Here is a 24,494-nt window from a genome sequence, read left to right on the forward strand (position 1 = left end):
TTTATTGTTTACCAAGTAGTAGTTGTATACTTGTCTTGTAAATTGTAATTGTTTAATTGTAGGTAAATTAAAAAGTAGGTCTCAACTTCAATGTAATTTTTGGCGCCCATCAGTGTTTGCTTTTCATATTTTTAAAAGAAATTGAGAATGTAAAAACCATTTGAAGAGTCGATTGGGCTCTTAAATTTCAATTAGCTGTACTAAATAAATACAGCCTATTTAAATAAATTTAATCTTTGCTCATAATGCTTCTTTTCATTGAAACTGAATCGTCACTTCTCCTTGGTGATGATTTTGAAAATTGGGATTCTTCGGTTTGCCGCCTTGTTGTAGATTTCCTCAGCTTTGTCTCAATTCTTTTCTCATCGGGCTCTATTAATATCACTCCGTCTGCAAGACGGGACATCTCATTAAGCGGTGTATTGTAGTATGTTGCAAATTGCTCCATTGATTTTGTTATAGCTCCATTTGCAACAGGATCAAATTCAATTATTATGGGCGGTTTTACTTCTTGGCTTACGGCAGCTCTCATTTTATCTGTGAAGTTTTTCGGTCTCTCTGGCCTTGAAGACCTATCCATATCCATTGGTAATCCTTTAAATGATCCGTCGACACTTTTATTTTTATTTTTGTAAAATGACATTTTTTTGTCAGGTGATGGGGATCCTTTTAATGCGGATTTCAATTTATGAATTTCTTCACTTCCAATAACATCTTGTCTGTCATCATATATAGATTTTTTTTTTAATGGTGATAAAATTTTTATCGATTTGCGTTGTACTTCAGGAATCACCTTTTCAGGGCTGCCCTTTAAGACGGTCTTGTCATTTCCTTTAGTAAGATTTTCCATGCTTCCAGCAGCTTCCAGATTTATCTTATCCGTACCATTTTCAGATGGTTTAATGTTTTCTGATAATTTAGAATTGTCTTCGTCTGATCTGCTTTTGTCTTTATTTAAAGGCTTGCCATCCGCATCTTTATCACCTTTCTCCCCTTTCATTTTTTTGGGTTTTTGTTTCTTCTTAAGACTATCCCTATGGGATTTCAAGCCACCAACGATTTTTTTCTTTTTCGACGGTTGGGGTGACGAAGGAGTATTGGCATCATCTGTTTCAGGTTCTAAATGAATAAGTATGGATTTCTTGGCTTTTCTTTTTGGAAAACCAGTTTTCATGGATGGCAGCGAGTCAAAATTTTTCTTAACTTCGACAATTGGTTTCCCCCTGTACATTCCGTCCTTCGGAGGATCGTATAACGTGGATTCATAGAGAATGCCGAGATTTTCCAAGCCCTTTATAGTTTTTGAAGGCACATTGCTAAAATCTCTGCCGACTATTAAACGTCTATAAAGATAACTGTGATATCTTTTTGGCTCTTCATAACGGGGTTCATACAATAATGAAGAATATGAAAATTTATCATCTGGGTCCATCATGAGACCTGCATCGCGTTTATTTAATTCTTCCTCATAAAAATCATCAAGACCTTCGGAATATATTCTGTTAAACAAGTAGTTATGAATCTGTTCCTTGAAAGTTGTTAGTGATTCTTGTTTTGCTTCAAATCTCCGATTTATTATTTTTTCCTTTGCTTTGAGTTTAGTGTGCGATGCACTTGCAGTCGTACATGACAACATTGGGGAATCTGTCTCGTACTTAAATATCTTCATTAGTTTAGCTAACATTTTCTTTTGCTTCGGTGTTTCACGCTTAACTCCTTGGCCTCGTAATGCAGCTTTTTGAGCTTCCCTAAGAGCAAGAGTCAATTCAGCCAAATAAAGTTCATCTAAATCACGGCCGGCAATTCTATCACAACGTGCTATCACTGGTATATATTTGTATTTCAGATCGTGTTGATTTCGTAAATTTGTATATCCTTCTCCTTGATTTGTTTGTTTGTTTTTAGTAAACATTTCTTTCTTCTTCTCTTCCAGATTATGTTCTGTATCATATTTACAATGCGATTTTTCTTTTATGTTAAACAACTGTCTATAATTTTTTATCGATTGCTCTTTTAACCACTCACTGTAATGGTTCTCAGCGATAAAAACATTTTTTTTATAGGTAGGGATATTGAATTTTTTGTAGTAATAATGATTTGGACTGGGATGTTCTTCATTTGACGAATCGCTAAGTACTAATTCTTCGTTTTCTGTGATTACACTTTCCTCGTCAGATTCTTCTGACTCTTCCTCGGAATCGATTACACCAAAATAAACATTGTCGTCATTATCGTGTTTCAACTGGATTACCTTTAATTTAAAATCATGCTGCACAGGAACTACTGATTCTTCCACTCCCTGCAAAATGACAAAAATCAATCTCAATATTTAAATTATGGAGCATTAGTCTTGAACGAAAATTAGAATAAATAAGACAAGTTTTTATAATTTAAATCTTACTTATTCAACTGAAAAATATCACCATAGGAAAAACAAGAAGAAGAAAATCAGTTTTATTCTAGAGCTTTGAGTGAGTCCCATTGAAAAACAAAATTACAAAATTTGACATAATTTGTATCAAAATGAATATATAAATGTACTAAATTAAATAAGAAGGAGAAAAATTAACATAAATTAAACATATCGAAACAACAGAAAATTAACAATTCTCATTGTTAAATTGGAGGGACAGGAGGTAATCAAAAAGACGAGACTTAAAAATGGAAAGGGTTGAGGATGAATGGAGTGAGGGAAGGAATTCCAGAGGTTGTAGGAACGGATAAGGAAGAAGCAACTAAAGCTGGTAAATTTGTATGAGGGGGTAGAGATCAAGAAGGGCGATAACAATAAGTGTGCATAAAAGACTTAAATGTTAACATATAAATATAGGAAACATAAGAAATTGTTAGAGCCAAGAGTAAGCCTGCGATAGGAGGGGTACAGCCATTTCCAAACCATGATACATGTTAAGGCACATGAGATTTCTTTAGGAAGCTAAATATGAACTGGAGAAAACAGTTCATGATTCTCTTGAGTCTGTTCACAAGCTGGCTGGTGAGTTCATGAAGACAAACCGCCAATTGTAATGGGGAAGCACAAGGGAGCCCAGTGTATATTATTTAAAATAGCCCAATTCATTGAGAAACCAGATAGAAAGCTTGATTGGAGAGGTGCAAGTAGGTTTGAGGATTCTAAATATTTGGAGACTTGAGAATTAACTAATTTTTCAAGAGGTTTAGCAGGATTAGAGATAATGGGGCAGAAATCATTGGGAGAGGAGGGAATAGAGACTGTATTTATGGGTTTGACCTTGCTTCCATGATTTTGGAAAAAGGGAATTTTAATATTTCTTTTAAAGTTTGCACTTCTTTGCAATGGAACCTGTAAGGAAAAGTTATAAATACAAAGAAGTACAGAAAAGGTAGTTGGACAATCCCTAAACAGATGAAGGTTTTTAACAATTAATCCTTATTTTTTTCACTTCTAATAACATAACAAATCAACATTGCTGACATACTTTTTTAGTGACTGGGAGTCGGGTAGACGAGTGACAAGACTCAAGGTGTGTAGTAAGATGGACATCTAGTTGAGGAAAAGACTGAATTCAGTGGGGGCAGTACCCCTGCTTATATACGAAATGGCTCTACCCCGATTGGCTGCAGAGTGGAGGGCGAGACCATTCCAGAACTGAGGGTGACACCTAGAGGGGACCATGGTAACTGCAGGTGGCCACCACAATCCAAAGGAGGAGAAATCAAGCAATCCAAAGATTGTGGACAAACAACCTTGACTTTGGAAAAATCCAGAGGAGTTATGAATTTTTAATTGGAAAATCATACATTGGAGAGAAAAAAATTGTTACCTAATCAAGCCAAAAATATCTCTTTTTAGTTTGCTATAAAATTTGTATTTAGGAGCTTTAAAGGGTGGCTTACAATGAACCAAATTTAAAAAAATTCTTTAACCTATTTACTAATAGCATCTTTTGGTTTTTGCAACTTTTGATATATGATATCCACTCTTTTAATATAAATTTAATTCAACTTTGATTTGATCCTGCAATTTTTCTCAGATTTCAATGGTCTCCAGTAAACTTTAATAGGTTTCTAGAACTATAAATTGCACATAATGGTACACACTTGGTTTCACTAATAATTAGAACAGGAGATATAAAATTAAATGTTTGAGATGTTTTTTGCTGATTTTTGCCTTATTTTTCTTACTTATAAGGCCATAAAACTGACACTGGTTGAAAGTAGTAATATTCAGATTGGATAAAATCCAGAGTGGTTGTAAATTTTTTAAGTTGAACACCGGATGTTGAGTACAAAAATTCACCCCTGTCTGATCCAGCCCAAAAAATGTCCAATTTTTGTTTGTTTGTTATAAACATGAGCATTTAAGAGCTTTAAATTGTGCTTAAAACAAATCTCATTTTTCTAAAACAATTTTTTTGTCTGCTTATCAGTAAAGTAAACTTGTCAGTTTGTAAAATGAGCTTTTGGCACCCTAGGTCATGAATTAATGAGTTTCATATTGAAATACAAAATTTGTTACAAAGCGACCAAAGCAGACAGCTCCTAGCCATGCTTATTATACTTTGTACCAATTGTATTTTTCTGTTTTAATAAAGTATTATTACTATTAATTTGTGACATAGCGAACAAAGCAAGATAATTTTTTTAAGCAAAGAACCAAGTTGATATTAGAAATAGAAATATAGAAATATATTTATATTAAAAAAATTCACAACAGAGTTTGGCTCCTTTACAATGAGTAGAAAAATATAAAATAATTAAATAACAAAAAGGTATATTAAAAGCAAAATATAATGCAAGGAGTAATAATTAATAAACAAAGTTTATATGATATTATCATAGTTGGATATAAATGAAGAAGAAAAATAGGTATAAAGGAAGAGTATAAAAGAGAAAAGAAAATGAGAATAGCAACAAAATCATGCTAGTTTGATCAAATCATAGGTTGTTTGCAAAAAAATTGAAAGTTTCACGCCTAAAAGCCCAAAGGGGCAGGCCAACCTAATATGACATGAAGCGAATTCCACAGATGTGCCCCGCCCCAGCAACTCTAAATGAATCATTCATAGATTTGGATCTACGATGCAAGCTTTTCATGTATTTAATCTAAGAATTAAAATAGAATATAATGAATAAGTATGATGGACAGGACTTGTGGTGGCCACATATAGTTACTGCTGATGGAATTTACTCGCCATCCACACTGCAGACAAACAGAGTAGAGCCCATCCGAATATAACTGCCCCACTGAAAATTTGTCTTTCCAAAGTTAATTTAAAGTCCCATTCACCTTCTATCAACAAAGCCTAAATATACATCCCAAGATAATCTGGCATTAAAAGAAACACCCAGGAATTTTTTAAATCTGGTTAGAGAAGGGTATTAGACATCAAGAGTAATGCAAGGAAAATCCACATTTTTTTCACCCTGAAAACCCTTGAATACAAATTTTTGGGAAAAACAAAAATATTTATTTTTTTTGCTCAAATCACCTTCTCCTTCCAACCTATGATTGTTTTGAACATCACAAAAATAGTCATAACTTTGAAACAATTCAACCAATCAACATGAAACATTACAGGAGATTAGAGCCTCATAAATTCACAAAATCTTAAGTTGTTCACAAGCCGATCTTGTGCACATCTTAAGTGCACAAGATCGGCCTAAGTAAAAAGTTAGAACCAGGTGTTTATGTTGAATTCATCTTTATTTATCACATTTATAATACATAAATTATAAACAATCTTAGCACAGTCTAAAAGTGGAAATACTCAGCTTTCCAACAGTTGTAATAACGTTGAATTTGGTCTAGATTGTTTATGTGAAAAAATAACAATAAAATATCTTCAAGGCTTGAAATTTTTATTTTTATTTTCAAACTATGAATGGAGCACGTCCGGTTAAGTAGTTGATTAATGAAGATTTACAAAAGAATTTAATTAACTTTTTATAAATTTTGTACATACAGGGTATAACTTGTTACTGTATCCACAGGTTTTATCTAAACTACTCATTCTAGAAAAAAAAATTTAAAAAATTTTTTAAGCATAAGCTCTACTTTTAAACATTGCTACTAGGCAAATCTTGAGGACTAAAACAGTAAATACCATATGCGCTATACATAGCAGTGTAATATATATATCCTATGGCTCATTAGTCCTATGAACTAAAGTTCAACAAAATCTAGGCAGTGAACCAAGATGGGCAAATCTTCACCACCTAAATAGACAAATACATTAATTTTTTCCTCTAACTCGAATCCTATCCAAGCTACCTCCAACATCCAAGAACACCTTGAGCTTATCAAAGATTGCAAAAAGAGGAGGACAAGACTGAATGAATAAAAAAGTATTCAGTGTACGTTCACATTGAGAAAACATTCTTGCACATCACGTACATCAACAATTAAGAGAAATCTATTTCCTTTCAAGTCAAATATGTAAGGTCCTAAACCTAGACAGCAGACTGACATGGAATCCCTACACATAACGTGGACAACTACGAAAGCTTATAGGACCAAAATCCATCTTGACCATCCATACTAAACTAACCTTACACAAGACTTTACTGTGACCACTTGGAACATATGGAGTGGAACTGTGGGTAACTGCCAAGCTATCCAATCCTTCCAATCAAAAGTTCACATACACATTGCCAAAACTCCTTACTACAACACTAATCTCACTATTCAGTTTGACACCAACCTCTTGATCCATCGTAACTCTACTGCTCGAGCCTTTCCTACACATTCCCATGTTGAGAACACACCACATCGCCTTAATCGACGATTGCCTCAAGACCTCCTTGCCCCTTAATCCCTCATACTGAGTGCCAGCGTTGACGAAAAAAAAAATTTTTTCTTTTCATTTAAATATAAATGTTATTAATTTTTTGTTCTCTATACACTTAGCCATCATTGATAATGGCAATAATTGTATGTTTACCTGTGTATTGAATTTTGCTGATAAAACTAACATAATAAATTATTAAATTAATATAAACATCCCATTATACCTTAATAGTTGGCTGCACTTTTTCAAAAACTGTATGTACATTTGGGTCAGCAAAACGCAGTTCAGTAATTGAGAAATCAATGGAATCTAATGATTCAAACTCATCTAGTCCTGGCATGCTTCCAACTAATTTCCTCTTACGGTGGTAATATCTTGAAATTTCATCTGTTAAACTAAGACTTCTTGATTTTGTACTGATAGTTCCTGTAGGCGACCGTGAGTTTTTCCTGGGAGATTCTGCTTTTCCAGAAGGACACCAAGAGCTTCTCGGAGAACCAATTCTACCTGGAGATCCTTCTTTATCAAGAAGAGAGCCGTCCTTTCCAGGAGAGCCTCCTTTACCTTGTGGAGATGACGCTCTGTCTAGTGGGGAGATTGATTTTCTCGGAGAATATATAGCTCTTCCAGGAGACCCACATCTTTTTGTAGGTGACCTATCTTTAGCATGTCTATAGATTTCTTCAATAGGCCTACAGTCAACATCACTAAGTCGTGCAGATTCAAAGCTTGGCCTTTTAGTGCCATGGGATTTTCGATCCAGTGGCTTCTTTGCAGTAATTCTTCTGGAATCACTACTTAATTTATTCTCTATGTCAATCCCCTTTATATCATCGCTGGATTTTTTAGTAATGCTGTGCCTTCTAAAGTCAGTGCTAGATTTTTTTGTATTACTAAATCGTCGAGACTCAGTGCTAGATTTTTTCAGGCTCGTTCTGTAAGGTGAACCTGTATCTGATGGCGAACTGGTTCGAACACTTTCTTTTTTATCCGCAACTTCTTCAGACTCAAGCGAAGAGCTTTTACGAGGATAAATTCGCTCTCCTAAGGATATCAGGAATTTCGTTAGATTCGAGTCAGGACGTTTGTAGACATATTGACACGGGTGAATGCTCCTGTATGCAGCCACACTCGCTTTTTTATTTTTAAACATCCACAGCTCATTAAATTCATCATCAGCCATGTTTCTTTGTATATTGCTGAAAAAAAATATACAGAAATTTAAATTTTACAAAAAACTACTTTTTTGTTATATAAACTCAAGTGGCTATACTGTTGTTGTTGTTAAAAATTGTAAGATGCTATTAATTTATGCAATTAATTAATTAATTAGAGCTTTACATCTGAGTAACTTGGCTGTACGCTTTCAACTCCCAAACTTGTCTAGGAATGTCTAAATTATCTGGAAAAAGTGGGTTCCGGGACATGAAGGAAATGAACATGCTAACCAACTTGCCAAAAAATGGGGCATCCCTCTCTCACCCATGGGAAAAGAACCACAACTAGTTGCACCCAAGTGTGAGCTTAAGCTGGAACAGGAAAAATGACTCAAGAAAGAAAAACTCAAGGATTGGACAGAAGTACCAGGTATATAATCTCTCAAAAAGGAAGGTGAAGGAACTCATCTCTCTCAGGAGGCAGCATTTGAAGAAAATTATAGGCCTTTTTACCGGTCACTGCCCTCTTAAACACCACCTAAAGAAGATGGCAAAGCAGAGACAGAAACATTCCGACTCTGTCAGGAGGAACTAGAGAAATCTGCACATATCCTTTGTGAACGTGAAGCATAAGCCCAGTTATGGTACAGCCACTTTGGCAAGGCAATTCTCACACCAAAAGCAGCGTGCAAAGAGGTACCAAGGAAAGTGCTTAACTTATAGGAAAAAGTGCACTTTCCAAGGCATGGTTATAATTTATAGGAGCTCCACACACTATATAAGTACAATAGCTTGCCTAGTACCACCATGTGGCAATGTATGAGAGCAATGGAAACTCAAGGAAATACACTAAAATTCATCCCGATTGATTTAATTATGTTTTCCATAATAATCAAAACAAGAAAAATAGCAACAACAGTTTAAAAAAAATCAATTAGGTCGTTTAGATATTTACTTACAATTAACAACAGTATCTTTAATGTTAGCTTTCCACTTTCTTACAAAATGTATTTAGCAAATTTAATGGATGTAAAGGTGTGTTGTTCGTTAAGGAGTATGATACGTGTATACTGGATTTTGGCTTAACACGTATAACCAATCACCATGGTTTCATGAAATTTTTTTTAAAAACTATGTGCATTTTACAATAAGTATCTGTAAATTATACATACATTTGAAACATACTTTTTTGCTGTTTTAATGACAATTTTCAAATATACAATCTTATCAGCCTCTGGATTTTTTAGAAAAAAAGAAGCATATTTGGAGGTACATTGGATTTGAAGGGCCACTGAGATTTGAACCCGGGACCTCGTCCAGTTGAGTCGCTGTGTCAATACCTAGTCCTTCGCACCAACAGAGGACATGTTCCGCTCTTTCTTCTTCTTCTTGGCAATATCTGCACTTCCAGATTGTTTCTGCCACTCCGAGTCTATCATATGCCTCTGGAGTCTGCAGTGTCTAGTCAACAATCCAACTGTTATTCTAGTCCTAGCACATCCTAGATTTAGTAGTTTTACAGTTAGTTTCTGCGATGGTCCTTTGATGAACTTTTTTACATGCCACTGTCCTGGGCTATATTCCAAATCGTCTAATGGATCCACATTTTTGGCAGTTTGATAAGCCACAAAAGGGTTCAGGGCCAGTAGGTGTCCTTATCGAACTTTCCTTGGCCAGTTTATCGGCCTCTTCATTGCCTCTCTGCCCTGTGTGTCCTGGTATTCAGACAAGAGTAATTTTTTTTCCTCAAGGTCTGATAGGGCTCTATTAAAATCCCAAACGACTCTAGACTTTACTGCCTATGTGGCAATTGCCTTCAGTACTGCCTGGCTGTCCGGGTAGGTGGCTGTTCTTGTATTGACAATATCCAGCCTTTTTATTTTCTTGGCACAGTTTTCTTGAAAGACACTGGCACATTGTCCAAGGCTTGTATGAATTCTAGTCCTTAGTTTATTTCCATAAATGCCAGCTCCTGACTCTCCCATATTTGGTTTTGAAGCCATCTGTAAAACAGGTATGGTCGGCATTAACTGGGAATCCCTTTCCCAGTTTGCTTACAAGGTATTTTGATTAGAAATTTTTTGTCAAAACTGAATTTAGGGGTCATGACATCAGTAGGTATCCCCAAAATTCTATCTAGCTGAAGCTCCCCTCGAAGCTTTAGTTGCTCCTTGTTATGTGAGTCGGCTATTGGAGCCTGTCCCTCCATTAGCCTATTAATTGTGGCTCTGGCCTCTCCCTGGAAATGGTGGCAGATTCAGAAGGAATTTCCAAGGCGGCCATGGGGGTTGTTCTCATTGCAACAGTGATGCTCAGACACACAAGTCTCTACTTACACAGGGGAGCACTCCTGCCTTTGCCTGGGGCACTACCATCTGCACTAGAAGTGTGTACTTCTGTTTTTTTTTTTTTTTCATTTTATTCCCATGAGAAGCTGGGGATCTAAAGTCTGCCCACACAGAGCCCCATAAAGAACCTTAAAGACCACAACACCCCATATGGCCATTCAGCCCTTAGCACATTACTTTACAGAATAGCTTGGGGGTGTTTTTCTGTTGGGGTTGTCTCCCATAGACCGGAGTTTCCCGCTAGTGCGCCGGGAGTCACATTCGCCACTGTTAGCCATCAGAAAGATATTTCCTGGGCTGTACATGGCTGAGGCCTTCATGGACATGGAGGTTCGACTTGAGGTTTACGTAGGAATTCCTATCCAACTAGTGCATTTCTCGGTATTTACAGTTCCCACCAATGTAGGCAATTGTTGGGAACACTGAGGCCTATTAACCCCTATTCCACTGGCAATTTCAGAGTTTGTACTTTACAGTAAATTATCGGTATGCCTTGAGAATCACCCACCCTGTGTATTGGCCATATGGGGTCATACTCACTCAGTGTATGGAGGAGGGCATAGTCACCGATGACACACCGGTCTTACTCCTCTCAGGAACAGGTTGCCCAGGGGTATGGAAAGAGAGTTCAGTTGTAAAGAAGAGATTGTAATGATCAGGCAGGGTAATGTGATAAATAATAAATGGTTAAAAAGATGTTGTCGTCAATGGTGGAGGCACCGGTAATGGAGTGGTTTTAGTTTGTAACAAGTAGGAACACTCGTAAAGTCCAGTGAGGGGCCCCCCCACTTTTTAAAGGCCAAACTGGACAAGGAACACTCATAGGTGATGGTGGTCGTAGTACCCCCAGTTTTTTTTGTGGTAAATCCGGGTAAAACATTTGAAGGAGTTTGCGAGGCCTGCTGTATCGGAGGGTACTCGGTTAGAAGTTACCTTGCCACCTCAGGTCTGTCTTAGCCTGGTTCGATCAAGAGGATGGCATCATTTCTTACAAGGAGGTGGTGGAAGGGCATAAAACGCATTTTGTCCTTCCAGGGAGACTGCCAACTTCTGTCTTGCAAACAGGGCACCTGGGAAGAATCCACCTTTACAAAACCACTGGGGTAAAGGGTGATTTTCTGAAGAAAGACTTCTTTTTAACCCTTTATTGTATATGATGTATACGACCTGATCGTCACTATCTCTTTTTTACAACTGACTTCTCACTCACCCTCCAATCAACCGGCTCTCTAGGGGATGCTGTGTCACTATTGACTAGAACCTCCTCCCTTCGTACACCTTGTGCCTTTGCATTTGTTAATAATTATTTCACCACAATATAACTAACATAATTGAGCTTTGATGAGATGGATTAATATCTAATAAATACATTCACTCTCAACACACTCTAAGGGACACAAAACAATCAATACATCAATACTATATATAAGAAAACAACTGTTTCCTTCAAGAATCGGAACAGGAGACCCACATATTTGCTTCTGTATTCAAGCTCAATTCTCATATTGGGTGGCATTCCTACACGCTCTCTATACGGAACAAAGGAATGAAACTCTTCAATTAAGTGTGACACTTTGAGCAACCTTTCTCTACATTCTGGCCACACATTCGAGTTCAGGACCAAAAGTAAGTATCCTAGGGTCAACCTTACATGGCCTGTCCTTAGTCAGGTGAGGATGACCCTTCATCTGAGGTTAGATCCTCCAAGGACCACCTATCAACAGTGCACTTGATACATGAGAACAGCCGGCTGCTGCCTCTTTCTTTTGATCATGTTTTTTATTTTATTTTTAGTGCCAGAGGACCAGACTGCAGTGGTTAGGTCCACCATTGGGACATTCCAGCCTTAGCTTATCTTTTTGTTACCCTTCAGGCCAATGTGGCCGGGTATTAGACAACAACAATTGTTTTGTCGAGAAGCTCCAGTTCATTCTGCTGGAAAAATATTTTTTTTTGGCAGACATATTTAGTATAAAATAAGATAAAGACAAAATGAAAAAAAAGCTTTTTTAAAAATAATTTTTATTATTTTTGATTTATTATGGTAAATAAGATAATAGGGATATTAAATGTTTTTTTACTGTACATATTTTGATAGGAATATACCTGCTTAAACAGGAAATAAGTTTACTGCTACAAATAAATAAATAATGTGTGCAATGTTCATTTTGTTTTTTAAACAATACTTTGAATTTGTTTTAAACAGTCAGCCTTTCAGGGGATAATTGTAACTCATCGATAACCGACTGTGGCATGCAAAACGTTGGATTTATAGGTGCTAATCCAGGTTCTTCTAGCAAAGATAAGGCAGCGACTCCAAATAATGTATGAAAAGGATCTGGCATATCTCCTGGTCGGTCACTAAACCCGCCAGTTTCATTATCCTGAAAAGAAACAATATTTTAGGACAACTTCATAAGAGATTTATTATCATTTACCTGGCTAGCTAGAATGTAAGTCTTTAGTTGTTCTTTACTAATCCAATGTTGTCTCCCTAGTATGGTTAATGACGCTAAAACCCACCATGAGTAACACACATCTGGTAGTTTTTCTGGTCTGCCATTAAGGCCACCTGAAGGGAGTTGTCGTTCACACAACCACCAAGCTAATGCATCAGCATCTATCCTAGATAGCTCACCTGCATTATACTTTCCGTCAATAATTTCAGATAAAACATAAATCACAAGTCCCTTACCTGTGATGGAAAGAAAACCTACGCAACAATAAATTAGACCTGCGTGACTTTCTGAGTTTGGCTGAGATCCAAAGCCACCATCAAAATTTTGACATGTCATTACAAACTCGACTGCTTTCTTTATGTTAATGGCATCCAATCTTCCCTAATGTTTTTTATACATAAATTTTGAGATGCTATTTAAATTGCCATGAACAAACATATTTCTAAGTGACAAACCAGTAATGATAAGCAGGCAACAGCACAAAATGAAAATCTAGTATCCACTTCACCCCATTTATCTCCGATAAAGCTACCATCTGGTTTTTGCAAACTTCTTACATATTTAACTATTTCATCAACTGGCAACTCATCGACTGCATTTAGAATGCAAGCAATCTAAAAGATACAAAAAAAAAGATTATATTTAATACTTTTTTTTTTTTTAAACTTGATGAATAGTCCAATTTAGAATGATACTTGTGTGTACCTTACCAAACAGAATTTTAATAAAACATATATAGTAATCCTTTAACATTCGCAATTTTTATTTATGATTTAATGCCTAACGTTATTTGCAAAGAAAATTCTCATAAATGATGGAGGGATTCAAACCCTAAAAAATTTCTTAGAAAACTTAGGCCTCTTTTAGACGAGGTGATTAGATGATTCAATTAGCTGAACGGATGGGTATCAAGGACCTGTAGCAGATGATTGGAAACTGCCCGAACCCCTTTATACACAGTTACTATCCAGGTGGGTGGCTGCAGGCACAAGGCATTTGTCCCTCACACCAGGCAGTAGTTTCCGAGCAGAACAGTTCATTAAAGAAATTTGTATTAGTCCCATGGTATGGGACATGAGGAATATACTCCTCTTATTGAAGAGAAGTTGATTCCGTAAGTTGCCTTATGTGAAACCAGCCAATAAAAAAGCTTCACAACATGGCAGTCGACGTGTAGTTGAGAGTTAACCAGGCAACTTAGTTAAAATCAACCAAACTGCCTCGCCTGAAAGTGGCTTCTGTTCAGCCTAGTAGGAAACAAAGGAATGCTACCAAAAAAGACAAAGAATTATTTATTGAGACAAAGTTGGCGTGCATCATAGACAGAGCTTATCACCAGTTAGGGTCACCATGAATTTTGACCGGAAGGGCTTTTATATCTCTACACAGGAGGGCAATTGACAATAGATCCAGAGGGCCACATAATGGAAGCTCCCAAGAATACAAGGTGTTGCATGGAAGGCCAGGATAAAGGCGGTCATCCCAAAGGATTTTACTTTTCATTCCCTCTATCCTTGTTTGTGGGATGCAATATAAATGAGAGGACTGGAAAATCTAATTGGACAGACATAGTGAGAGAAAAAGTGAGAAGAGTCAAGACAAGACAATGCAGAGTGTCTTAATATAACAAGGGCAATGCATATCTGCTCCGCTGCAGCAATGGAAATCGCACTTGACCTTCCACCCTACATATTTATGTAAAAAAGGTGGCTTTGGAGAGTGACAACTGATATACAAGAAAATAAAGCCAGATCTAAGGAGGAGGCACCACATAATTCTGGAGAGAATTAAAATAAATGAGATAGCTATAACGGTATAAAATAAGAGAAAAACTCAACTTTGACAGACCTTTTTAAAAAAAGTGTTTTTGGGATTGATGCAGAAGACAATTCTTTCCTCCATTGCAACCTAAACTGTCCTATTGTGGAACCCGTAGCTTATAGCCATACCTTTGAAAGTGCGCTTATTCCTTATAGGACTGAGCACTTTCCTTGGTGCTTCTTCATGAATCTTCTTGGGTATGAGAAATGTCCTACCAACATAAGCTAATGCTTTACATTCGCAAAGGATATGTGCTGATGTTTCTAGTGCCTCTCGAAAAGGAAGGCAAAGGAATTTCTCTTTCTCAGTAGGCAAAATTATACGCTCCTTTACTGGCCACTGCCCTCTTCACTACCACCTAAAGAAGATAGGCAAAGCAGAGACAGAAACATGCCTACTCTTTCAGGAGGAACTAGGTAAATCAGCACATATCCTTTATGAATGTGAAACATTAGCTTGGTACAGTACAGCCACTTTGGTACCTTCTAAAAGAGGTGTGTGAAGAGGCACTGAGGAAAGTGCTTAACTTATAGGAAAAAGTGCACTTTCCAAGGCATGGTTATAATTTATATGGGATCCACAATAGATCTGTATAGGTCACATTGAAGTGAAGGATTTTAAAAAATCCTTATTCATTCCCCCACTGATGAGACTTGTTTGAGTTGAGTCTAGGGGGAGCTGAGGAGAGAATGAAGAAGAGTGCCCAAGAAGAAAGAGGGTGAAGGATGTGGAGACGGAGTTGGCAAGTGTCGTCTCAAGCAAGTTTGGTTTGTAAATTGGCTCATTTTAAATGAGGGTATTTCAACTATGAGGTTATATGAACCCTCGATGTTTTAAAAAAAAAAGCCCATTTGAAAGTATGTCGCCCATTTTTATGTATGTGAATTTGTATGTTTACCTTACAGTGATGAGCGCCATATCAACACCTAAACCGTTGCGACCACCGATGCCCCCTAGGCTCACCCTTGAAGTTTGAGTTGTATGTAACACATTTGTTCCACAGAAATACAGATTGAGAGAGTTCTAAGTGTAGCCATGTGTTAAACTTTACTTTGACACCAAAAGTAATACAGCATATACGCTAAATGTCCTTGCATCGCTTAGCGATAGGGATATGAGCATTCACACCACTTACTATTTAAAAACTGATCTCTTTTTTCCCTAACCAACTCCTCGACTAAAAATAAACAAAAATGTAATACAATATGGCCAATAAAAATAACAATAATAGGTTTAATTAATTATTCTTTGTATGTAAGGTCTTGGTTGAAATGAAAAAGTTAGTGCCACGAGCGGGATTTGAACCCACGACCTTTGAGCTCAAGTGATTAGAGCAGTGGCACATATTGAGCCGAAATTGGTGGGTTCGAATCCTGTTCGTGACATTAACTTTTTCATTTCAACCAAGACCTTACATACAAAGAATAATTAATTAAAATAACTAATTTGGTCAATCAGACCCACTAAACATAATGGATTTAATAGGTTTAATTCATGGGAGTTTTCTGGTACCTAACCCCCTACGAATGTTAAGGGATGTACTGTAAAATGATCTCTTTATAACCAACATTTGGAGTAAGGTATCAATGTTTAAATTTTTTTATTGAGGTAGGGAAAAAAATGATTGGTAAGCATTGGAAATTTAAATAATCAATAGTATAAACAACCACTAGTTTGTAAAAAAAGTTTCCATTTTGAATTGTCATATAAACATAATATTGAACAGTTTCCCCAAGTGGTGAACATTGCTCATAGAAGTGTCAGGCCACAAAAGGTTTTATTTATGACCTAAATAGATTAATTTTAGCAAGAAAACATTACCTGAACAGCACTCAATGTGTAGAGTATATGGGGATCGTGCCCAACACATCCACTAATACCTCCACTGTTTTTATCAATGCATTGTTTTATAAAATCTAAAAATTGTCTTTTGTCAGTGCTGTCGAGCTTATTTGTCGTAGCTAATGTCGTAAGTATCCAATACATTCCAGACATTCTTATGTATTCAGTCGTACAATATTCCTAATGGTCAAAGATAAAATTACTGATGTTATTAACACTGCCATAAAATCTATACTTACAAATTCATCGGTGTTGACACCATAAGACAGTACGTATTGAAGATGTTTATCCAAAAGAAATTCTTTCGGCTTGTCATCACTAAGGACAACATCTTTCAGAAGATTAGCCTAGAATTAACATTTTGACGTAAAGATAAATTATGGTATGTTGTTTTAAAATTGATCAATTGGTTATAGATTGTATTTTTAGGTATATTTCATAGACAACTACATACATAAAACAGCACAAATTTGAAAATACATGATTTTTTTTCGAAAGGGTATATTTCTACTTACTTCTCAGGAATTATAAACAATGCAAGGGGACTGAACAACTGGAATATTGTATTTGGTAGTTTCTGATAATTTCTGATTTGTGGTAAAGACCCAAGAAAGAAGATGGCAAGAAGCCGAAACATGTCTGACAGAAGAAAATGAACAGAAACGATCAAGCCAAACGATTCATCACCCTACAGGCCTCAAAAGAAAATTTCACAATTATTAGATTGTTATACACAAAACGTGTTTTTCATCACTGATTGTTTTCTTCCCTGCTTGTTTCAGCATAAGTTTTTTGCACTCATCTTTGTGATTTTTTCTAAATTTTTGTTACTACAACTTGTGTTGTGGCAGTTTTAAGAATTCTTTGAATATTGTAGTTGTTTGAGATCTGTCGAGCTATTTTGCAAATTAGTCGCAAATCCTTGCACCATTCATTGTTTAAAATACAAATTGCCTTTCATTCATATCAAATTGTTACCGCCTTACAACACCTATTTCCTTAGTATATCTAACTGACATAATTTCAAATTACATGTCTTCTGAGTTTACAGAATGATTTTTAAACACTGTACAAATATCTTTTTTTCCGTGCAAAGTTTGTGACACTTATTTTTTCTTAAATCACAGAAATAATGTAAAAAATCTAAAAGAATTAAAAACATTGATAAAAATATGAATTGTTGCCAAAAAAGGCTCAGTAGTCAAAAATGGATAATTTCGATGAGCTCTGCGAAGTGATGAAACTTGCTTGATCATCTCTGATTTCACACCTGTTCTTCTAGGTCTGCCAGGTGCGTTAGAAAACAGAATATCTGAGAATATATATAAAAATTGAGACAAATGTAAAAATACAATGGAGTCCAGCTCGTTCGAAACTAAGTCGGACCAAAACATGGATATGATAAAATGTAATAACGCATAAGCATGTTCATGTTTTGTTCTGTTACACATCATTGGTGACAGACCCAAGAAAAAAATGGCTAAAAGCTGAAATTTGTCTGCCAAATAGAAGGCATAGGCAGATCAAAATGATCGGAAATGACCAAACTTCGGGTTCATCACCCTGCAGACATCTCACTATATTAAGCATAACTATAGATAGTTGACCTGACAGGCAAACATTACGAAAAGGGTGACTGCAGGAAGACTTAAATGATTAGAATATTGGTTGTAACTAATAATTTTGTTCTGCCTATCCTCACAGATTTGTTCTGTCAGAATCAGTGGCGACAGACCCAACAAAGAAGATGGCCAAAGACCAAAATGTATCTGACAGAACAGAGCAGGATAGGCAGACCAAAATGATTAGAAATAACCAAACTACAGGATTATCACTCTGTAGACATCTCATATTATTAAGGTGTAGGTTGTTGAACTGGCAGACGAACAAGAAGAACAGGACTTTCTATTTTTGCCTGACAAAATCAAGTCAAGCAAATATGAGCATTATCAGTTAATTGGTTACAAATTATACAGCATCAATTGATTGGTGCTCATTACTAGCAACAAGGAAGAAGGAATCAATCAAATTTTCAATTTCACACTAACTACACTGATGGAAAAAATAAATGCACCACCCTTAAATTTTATGTACTTATATTTTGTATATATTTTGTATATTGTATAGTATATTTTGCATACCAAAACTAGGTTTGATTGCAAAAATAAGACAATGAAAAAGAAAATGTTTATTACCTAATTATAAAAAAAACAATTATTGAGTAAAGAACAAAACAACTGAAAATTCAAAAACAAATAAAAATGTAAAAAAACTTTTGTCTCCTTTAATATCAAGTATTTCTATTTCTGGCATGAATCACCTCCATTAAACACCTTTGCAATCCTTGGAAAATATTTCTGATAAAATGCTTAGGAATTCTTCCATTCCAAATCTTCTAGGGTCTGGGTCTGGGGGCACCTGGGTTTCGCTGTTGTGCTAGTTGCTTGAGTTGGTCGCAAATCTGTTTGGGTGGGTACAAATCTAGACTTCGAGCTGGCCAAACCATGCACTCAATTCCAACACCATTCAGGTAGACATCCACAATACGTGCTCTATGGGGTCTGGCATTAGCAAGAATGTGGGTGGCATCGTATGTTCTTCAATTAAATCTTGAAGGACCTCTGTGAGGCTAGAGATCTTCCTCGCACAACAACCAATTCGGTACTTCGGTCCAAAGTAATGTCCCCCCCCCAAAAAAAAAACATCAATGACCTGTCGTGGAATGCCATTTGAGCGATGTACCTTTCTCCTGATATAAAATTACTTCCATCTCAAGAAGGAAACTCATCGTCAACCTTCCAATATCCAATACACATGTTCCCTTGCGAATTGAAGCCTGGCAATTTTCCAAGTTGTAAGAAGAGGTCCACGATCTGGGCGCCATGGCCTGGAGGTTATTTTCTATTGAGCCTTCATAGAGTACTGGAGGAAATTGAAATCGTCAACCCTGCCTAGCTTTCTAGTGTGAAGCCCTGTATTTCTGAAGCGCCAAAGAACCATTCATACTGTAGAGTGATTTACACTGTTTCCTGGCAACTTTGTGCTAGCTGTATCCTTTCTCTAATAATGACCCGGACACTGTACTCACTCAAATGCCGGATTGGAGCTATTGAAAAAGGTTTAAGAATAATATCAAACGAAATCAACGAAGAAAAAAAGATTAACTTTAAGCAATATTAAGCGTAGTAGAATGGAAGGGCGTAATGCTACTTTTAGTGTGAATGGGATTAATCAGTATAAAGGAAGTAAACAATTTATTTTGACTACGATAGCTCCTAATTACCTTCAACTAATGTAGAAAGATAATGGATTGAATTTTAAACTAAATAAATTTAGTGATGCGTTAAATTTGTCCATCAGTGTACAATTTTTTCAGTTAATCCCTTGATTCACATTGTTTTAAAAACTGAAGCAATAAAACTACAAGTGGAAAATGATGAACATCATGTTTCCTAGTTGTGTACAATGTAAATATAAAGTAACATTGGTATTTATATGAAAGTCGCATAAATACGAGTTATTGTAAGTTTACCATTGATTCGGCTGTAGGCAAGCCAATGAAGGATGAAACAAATACAAACTTCTTTGATTCGGTCAAAGTCGGTCCATTGGGTTTAATGATTTAAGTTTCGAGGACTGCGGTCCGTCAAGCCAAGCTCGTTCTGATCTTTGGTTTTACTTTGTAATTTCCATTTTGTCTTACACATGAAAAATTGAATTGATAAGGAATCGTGAGATGGAAATCGGGTGAAGGAATTGTCACTGTTACTATTGAGATTGAAGTAAACCATTAACAAAGGAATCGAAACTAATCGATTTTATAAATTAATAAAATACACAGATGAAAATAAATTTAAAAGACCGAAACAATTTAAAGTTATAAATAATGCTCGACGTGTCCCTCATAATTGATGTGTGTCATTTCTTGGCTCTAGATAGGGAGCGTGTACGAATGATATATAAGAATTAGACAGGGAATGTTTGGATCTTCTGAGCCGACTTTTTTGGGAAATAGGACATTTTTATATAGTATATAGTACTTTATACAATAGATATTCCTTGTGTTTCTTGTTTATGAATATTTGAGATTAAATGTATTTATTAGTGTGAACCTGAGGTGGTATATGGAGTACACCATCCCCCCTCAAATAGACTAATTGTATAGTATATGTAAAGGGAGATGGAGGAAACTGACCCCAGACTGCCAAAACTCGAAGTAGAGGTGGTTCTGTAAATATGCACAATTGAGCTTATATAAATCGGTCATTATACAATTAGTTATTATGTGTGTACACTATAACACTATATTCTTCAACAAGATATGACACATTTTATGCTCAATTAGTTTTAAAAAGTTGGTTCAAACTAATAAAATTGTTAGCCCATTGATGATTATGAATATTTATACTAGAAAGTCGGGATTTTTTATTCCCCAAGCACTGCAGCGTTACGCAATTATACTATGTCCGACATCGTTCTAGTTCTAACCAGTACCAGGTTTATTAGTTCTGCCTTTTGTTTCTCCCTGAAAGAAGCTTTTTTGTTCAATCGCAGAAACCTTCTTCAGAACCATAACACAATGTTTGAACTACTAAAATAAAATTCGAACTTTTGCACCATGCAGAACTAACCTAGCTCTTTCTGGCTCTCATACAGGTAGTTACTCACTCTCTATACAGTGTCAGGGAATTACGTGGACTATTATGTACAATTAAAATGAATTTTTTCACTGTTTAATGACTGGGGTTTGGTGGCCCTGAGAAGGGCCGATGGTCGAAGCAGCGGGAGTCGATAGAATCTGTACTGACCTTTGGGATTTGTGCAGCAGGTAGCTACATCGGCTAGAGGGATGTGTTGTTGATGTAGTTAAGTGCTGACGACTTGCTCATTAGTGAGTATTGAGACTTCTCACCTCCTTGATGAGTCTGAAATTAGCAGGTTGAGCCTGCTTATATACAGAACTGCTGCAAACTCATTGGCTGCAGTGTGGTAGGTGAGATCATTCTTGAAGCAGTGATGACACCTACAGGATAACTTGTAATCTACAGATGATCATCACAACTCTTTTCTCCTGGGATGGCAATGATTATCATGAATATGTAGAGTAGGAAATTGGGTGTTTAGTTCCTGAAGCACTGCACCCTTATGTACTAATTGTACTTTTCTAGTTCCTTAGTTCAGCGCGGCTGACTCGATCCTTCTCCTAAGGAGTACTAGGTCATTGACTGTCGTTGGATGACAGCTTATCAACTGTATACGGTTTCGAGGACAAATGGAATTCGAAAGTCTATGTGGATAGAAAGGTTGGATATGAAGTAGGAAGCTTGGGCAATAGCTTGAAGGAATTTGGACTGGAGAGTGATCGGATTCTTTGGAGTTTTGGGTTTGGATGAGAGCCCAGGGTTTTATGAAGGCTTTTTATGCAATTTCAAAGAAGATTTTTGCTGGGATTTCATTTTGTTGAGTCTGATCCTCAATTTTACAGACTATCCTTCCCAACAGGAGGTCTTGGAAATTTCTGCAAGCTTCTCCTATGAAGTACTAGCTTATTGACTGTCATTGCTACAATTCCTTTCCCTGGATGTTCTTTCAATCCCAGAGTATGTCTCCATTGTGTGGTTGCTTATCATTTGAAGATGACATGGGTGGCTCTTCCTCCTCATTGCATAACCTACATATGGGGTTATCATTGAATATACCCATAGTAGTGTTTTCTCAGATGCCAGTGACCGGTATATTGTCCTATCACTTCTCTGAAATTAGCCCTCTCTAACTGTAGCAGAGAGTTTACCAGTTTTGGTGAGGGTTGTTTTAACATAAGCTTACAGTGTCTAGCATCTAGTGTTTATCTACTTCTTCTTTTGTCTTTTTGGATCTATTGTGGATAATAATCTATGGAGGATTCTGTGTTTGTTTTTGTTAGCCAAGAATAAGTTCAGAACCTATATATCTATGCCTTGTAGATACCCCTCCTGCCTGTGTGTCTACCTTTTCGTTACCCAAAATTCCCTTGTATCCTTGTATTCAAGATCCCCAGGGTGTTGTGTTTCCCCTAGCTTTTGAGATTTTGAATGCATTGACTTACTAATTTTAATGTGATTTTTTTACATGCTAATGCTTTAATAGCTGCTTGGCTAGCCAATCTTAGGAGAATTTTTTTATCAATGAGATTTTCTGAGGCATGTATTTCAGCTTGAAAGAGCGAGGTGTTCTTCCCTAATGAGTTTGATAGCTCATATTTTTGGCTTGTACAGAAAAAGCCTGATCCGGTTCCTTCATTAGTTTTGGAGCCATCTGTATTCCATATCATGGTATCTGATTTCCTCCTGAATTCTTCTTCTCCTTTGTAATCTGTTAAGACTTTGTAGGATGTGTGAAGAGTGTTTCTGGGATCATGAAGTCGGTCCCCATTTCTAAGAATTGGTGCATGATTTGTATTAATTAATGTTGTGTGCTTGAAGAGCTGTTTCTGGAGCCTAAATGAGCATTTCCTCCCTTCTCCTTGTTAAGTATTATATATTAACAATGGAAGTAGGTTTAACAGTGATTCTAGTTCAATTGATGGGGTTGTTTTTATTGCAACTGTGATACATAGGTTTGCCAGTCTTTTTAGGCTGCCTAATGTTATTAATTTGTGTGAATCATCGGATAATTTGAGTTTTATTACTGCCAATTGGCCATTTTCAGTTTTAGTCCCCAGGATTTGCTTAGTTCTTTGTGTGGTCATTAGCAATATTTTGCCTTTTGTTATGATGGGCTGCAGATGGGAGTTCAAGGTTAATTTTTTATCAAATATTATTCCTTGTTACTGAATTACTGAATATAAAACAATATTAACTGCAGATGTTGAACAATTTTATCAAAAATCTAACATAAAGTTAAACAAACAATCGGTACAATTAAAAAAGAATGCTTTTTATAATAATTTTATATTTTTCCCCCTTCCAGTTCCCCCTTAAACATCCCTGGAAGAAGGATGTTTAATGAATCTTTTGATGTATCCATTTCCTTATTGATTATGAATATACTTTTTTTGTTAATTTGTTTACCTTTATAATTTGAAAACTTATTTATTAAAGGTGAATATTCAAGTGAGATACCTGAACAGGCTGATCGTGCTGCCACAATTGATGCCATTGAGGGATTTCTAATAGAAAAAGTGCCTCTTGAAGATATTAATATAAAAGAAATAGCTGGCAGGAAATGAAAAGAGAACAAATTGAGAGAGATCAAATCTAGTAATAGACAATAGAAAACAGCTATCGAAAAATGCAAAAATCAGCACTTATTTGCGAATCAGTCAGTGTAGGATTATGAATGGAAACCTGATGGGTAGTGAACCTCTACCTGCAGAGATGTATGAAAATTTTGCTTGTGTTTTGTAGGAAATTCTGGATGGCTGTCGAGAGATGGATAGATTTATGGAATTTTTGCATGAGGCTGGATTGTTAAACGTAAAAATTCTTAAATACATTCTTTCCTATATTATATACCATTCCCTCAATTAGGATGGTGGAGTAATTGGTATTCCTCCGACACCATTTACACCTATACCTAACCTAATTGTGGGTCGGATGGGGTACTCAATATTCTGCCATCAGTCCTTTTACACTATCATCACTATCAACACTCACTAGGAGACACAAAAATATCAATACTATATACAATAAAACAACCCTCTTTCCTCCAAGAATCGGAACAGGGACCCAAATACTCGCTGCCGAGCTCAAGCACGCTTCTCAAACAGAGGGCATCCTTAAGCACTCTCTGTATGGAGCCAAGGAATTGCAGCCTTCAATTAGGTGAGGCACATCATAAGGCCTATTCTTAATTGAGTGAGGGTTGTCCTAAGAGTCAGATCTTTTAGGTATAGAAGTACACAAGGACTTATTAGAATTAGTGAATAATAAAATAATGAATGCTTGCACACAAGTCTAATATTTTTCGGCCTAATATCACCAAAGAAAGTTGAAACTTCCTAGTATCTTTCTCAACATCATCATCATCAAGTGGAATCTTAAGGCAAGGAAGGATCAAAACATCAAATTGAAATAATCATTAAAATAATAAAAATTGTTCACTTTATTAATGTTTTTT

General features: G+C 36.2%; 2 protein-coding genes across 3 annotated transcripts; both read right to left on the reverse strand.

Moving 5' to 3' along the window:
- Positions 1–9,019, reverse strand: LOC106666927. Its single transcript, XM_014394471.2, has 3 exons — positions 8,887–9,019; positions 6,994–7,969; positions 1–2,299 (listed from the first exon to the last, which is right to left on the reverse strand). Exons 2-3 carry the CDS (start codon positions 7,951–7,953, stop codon positions 230–232), a joined length of 3,030 nt encoding a protein of 1,009 aa, XP_014249957.1. The 5' UTR covers positions 7,954–7,969; positions 8,887–9,019; the 3' UTR covers positions 1–229.
- A 3,413-nt stretch (positions 9,020–12,432) lies between these two features.
- On the reverse strand, positions 12,433–20,165 carry LOC106666915 (geranylgeranyl transferase type-2 subunit beta). Of its 2 annotated transcripts, XM_014394452.2 has the most exons (7): positions 19,930–20,165; positions 16,637–16,744; positions 16,377–16,577; positions 13,190–13,348; positions 12,971–13,115; positions 12,714–12,913; positions 12,433–12,659 (listed from the first exon to the last, which is right to left on the reverse strand). In XM_014394452.2, exons 1-7 carry the CDS (start codon positions 19,930–19,932, stop codon positions 12,474–12,476), a joined length of 1,002 nt encoding a protein of 333 aa, XP_014249938.1. In that variant the 5' UTR covers positions 19,933–20,165; the 3' UTR covers positions 12,433–12,473. The 2 variants fall into 2 exon arrangements, with proteins under 2 accessions (XP_014249938.1, XP_014249939.1); XM_014394453.2 differs by lacking the exon at positions 16,377–16,577.
- Positions 20,166–24,494: the final 4,329 nt, after the last annotated feature.

This window comes from Cimex lectularius, unplaced genomic scaffold (assembly GCF_000648675.2).
Source record: "Cimex lectularius strain Harlan isolate CLEC.00 unplaced genomic scaffold, Clec_2.1 scaffold21, whole genome shotgun sequence".
Lineage (NCBI taxonomy): Eukaryota > Metazoa > Arthropoda > Insecta > Hemiptera > Cimicidae > Cimex > Cimex lectularius.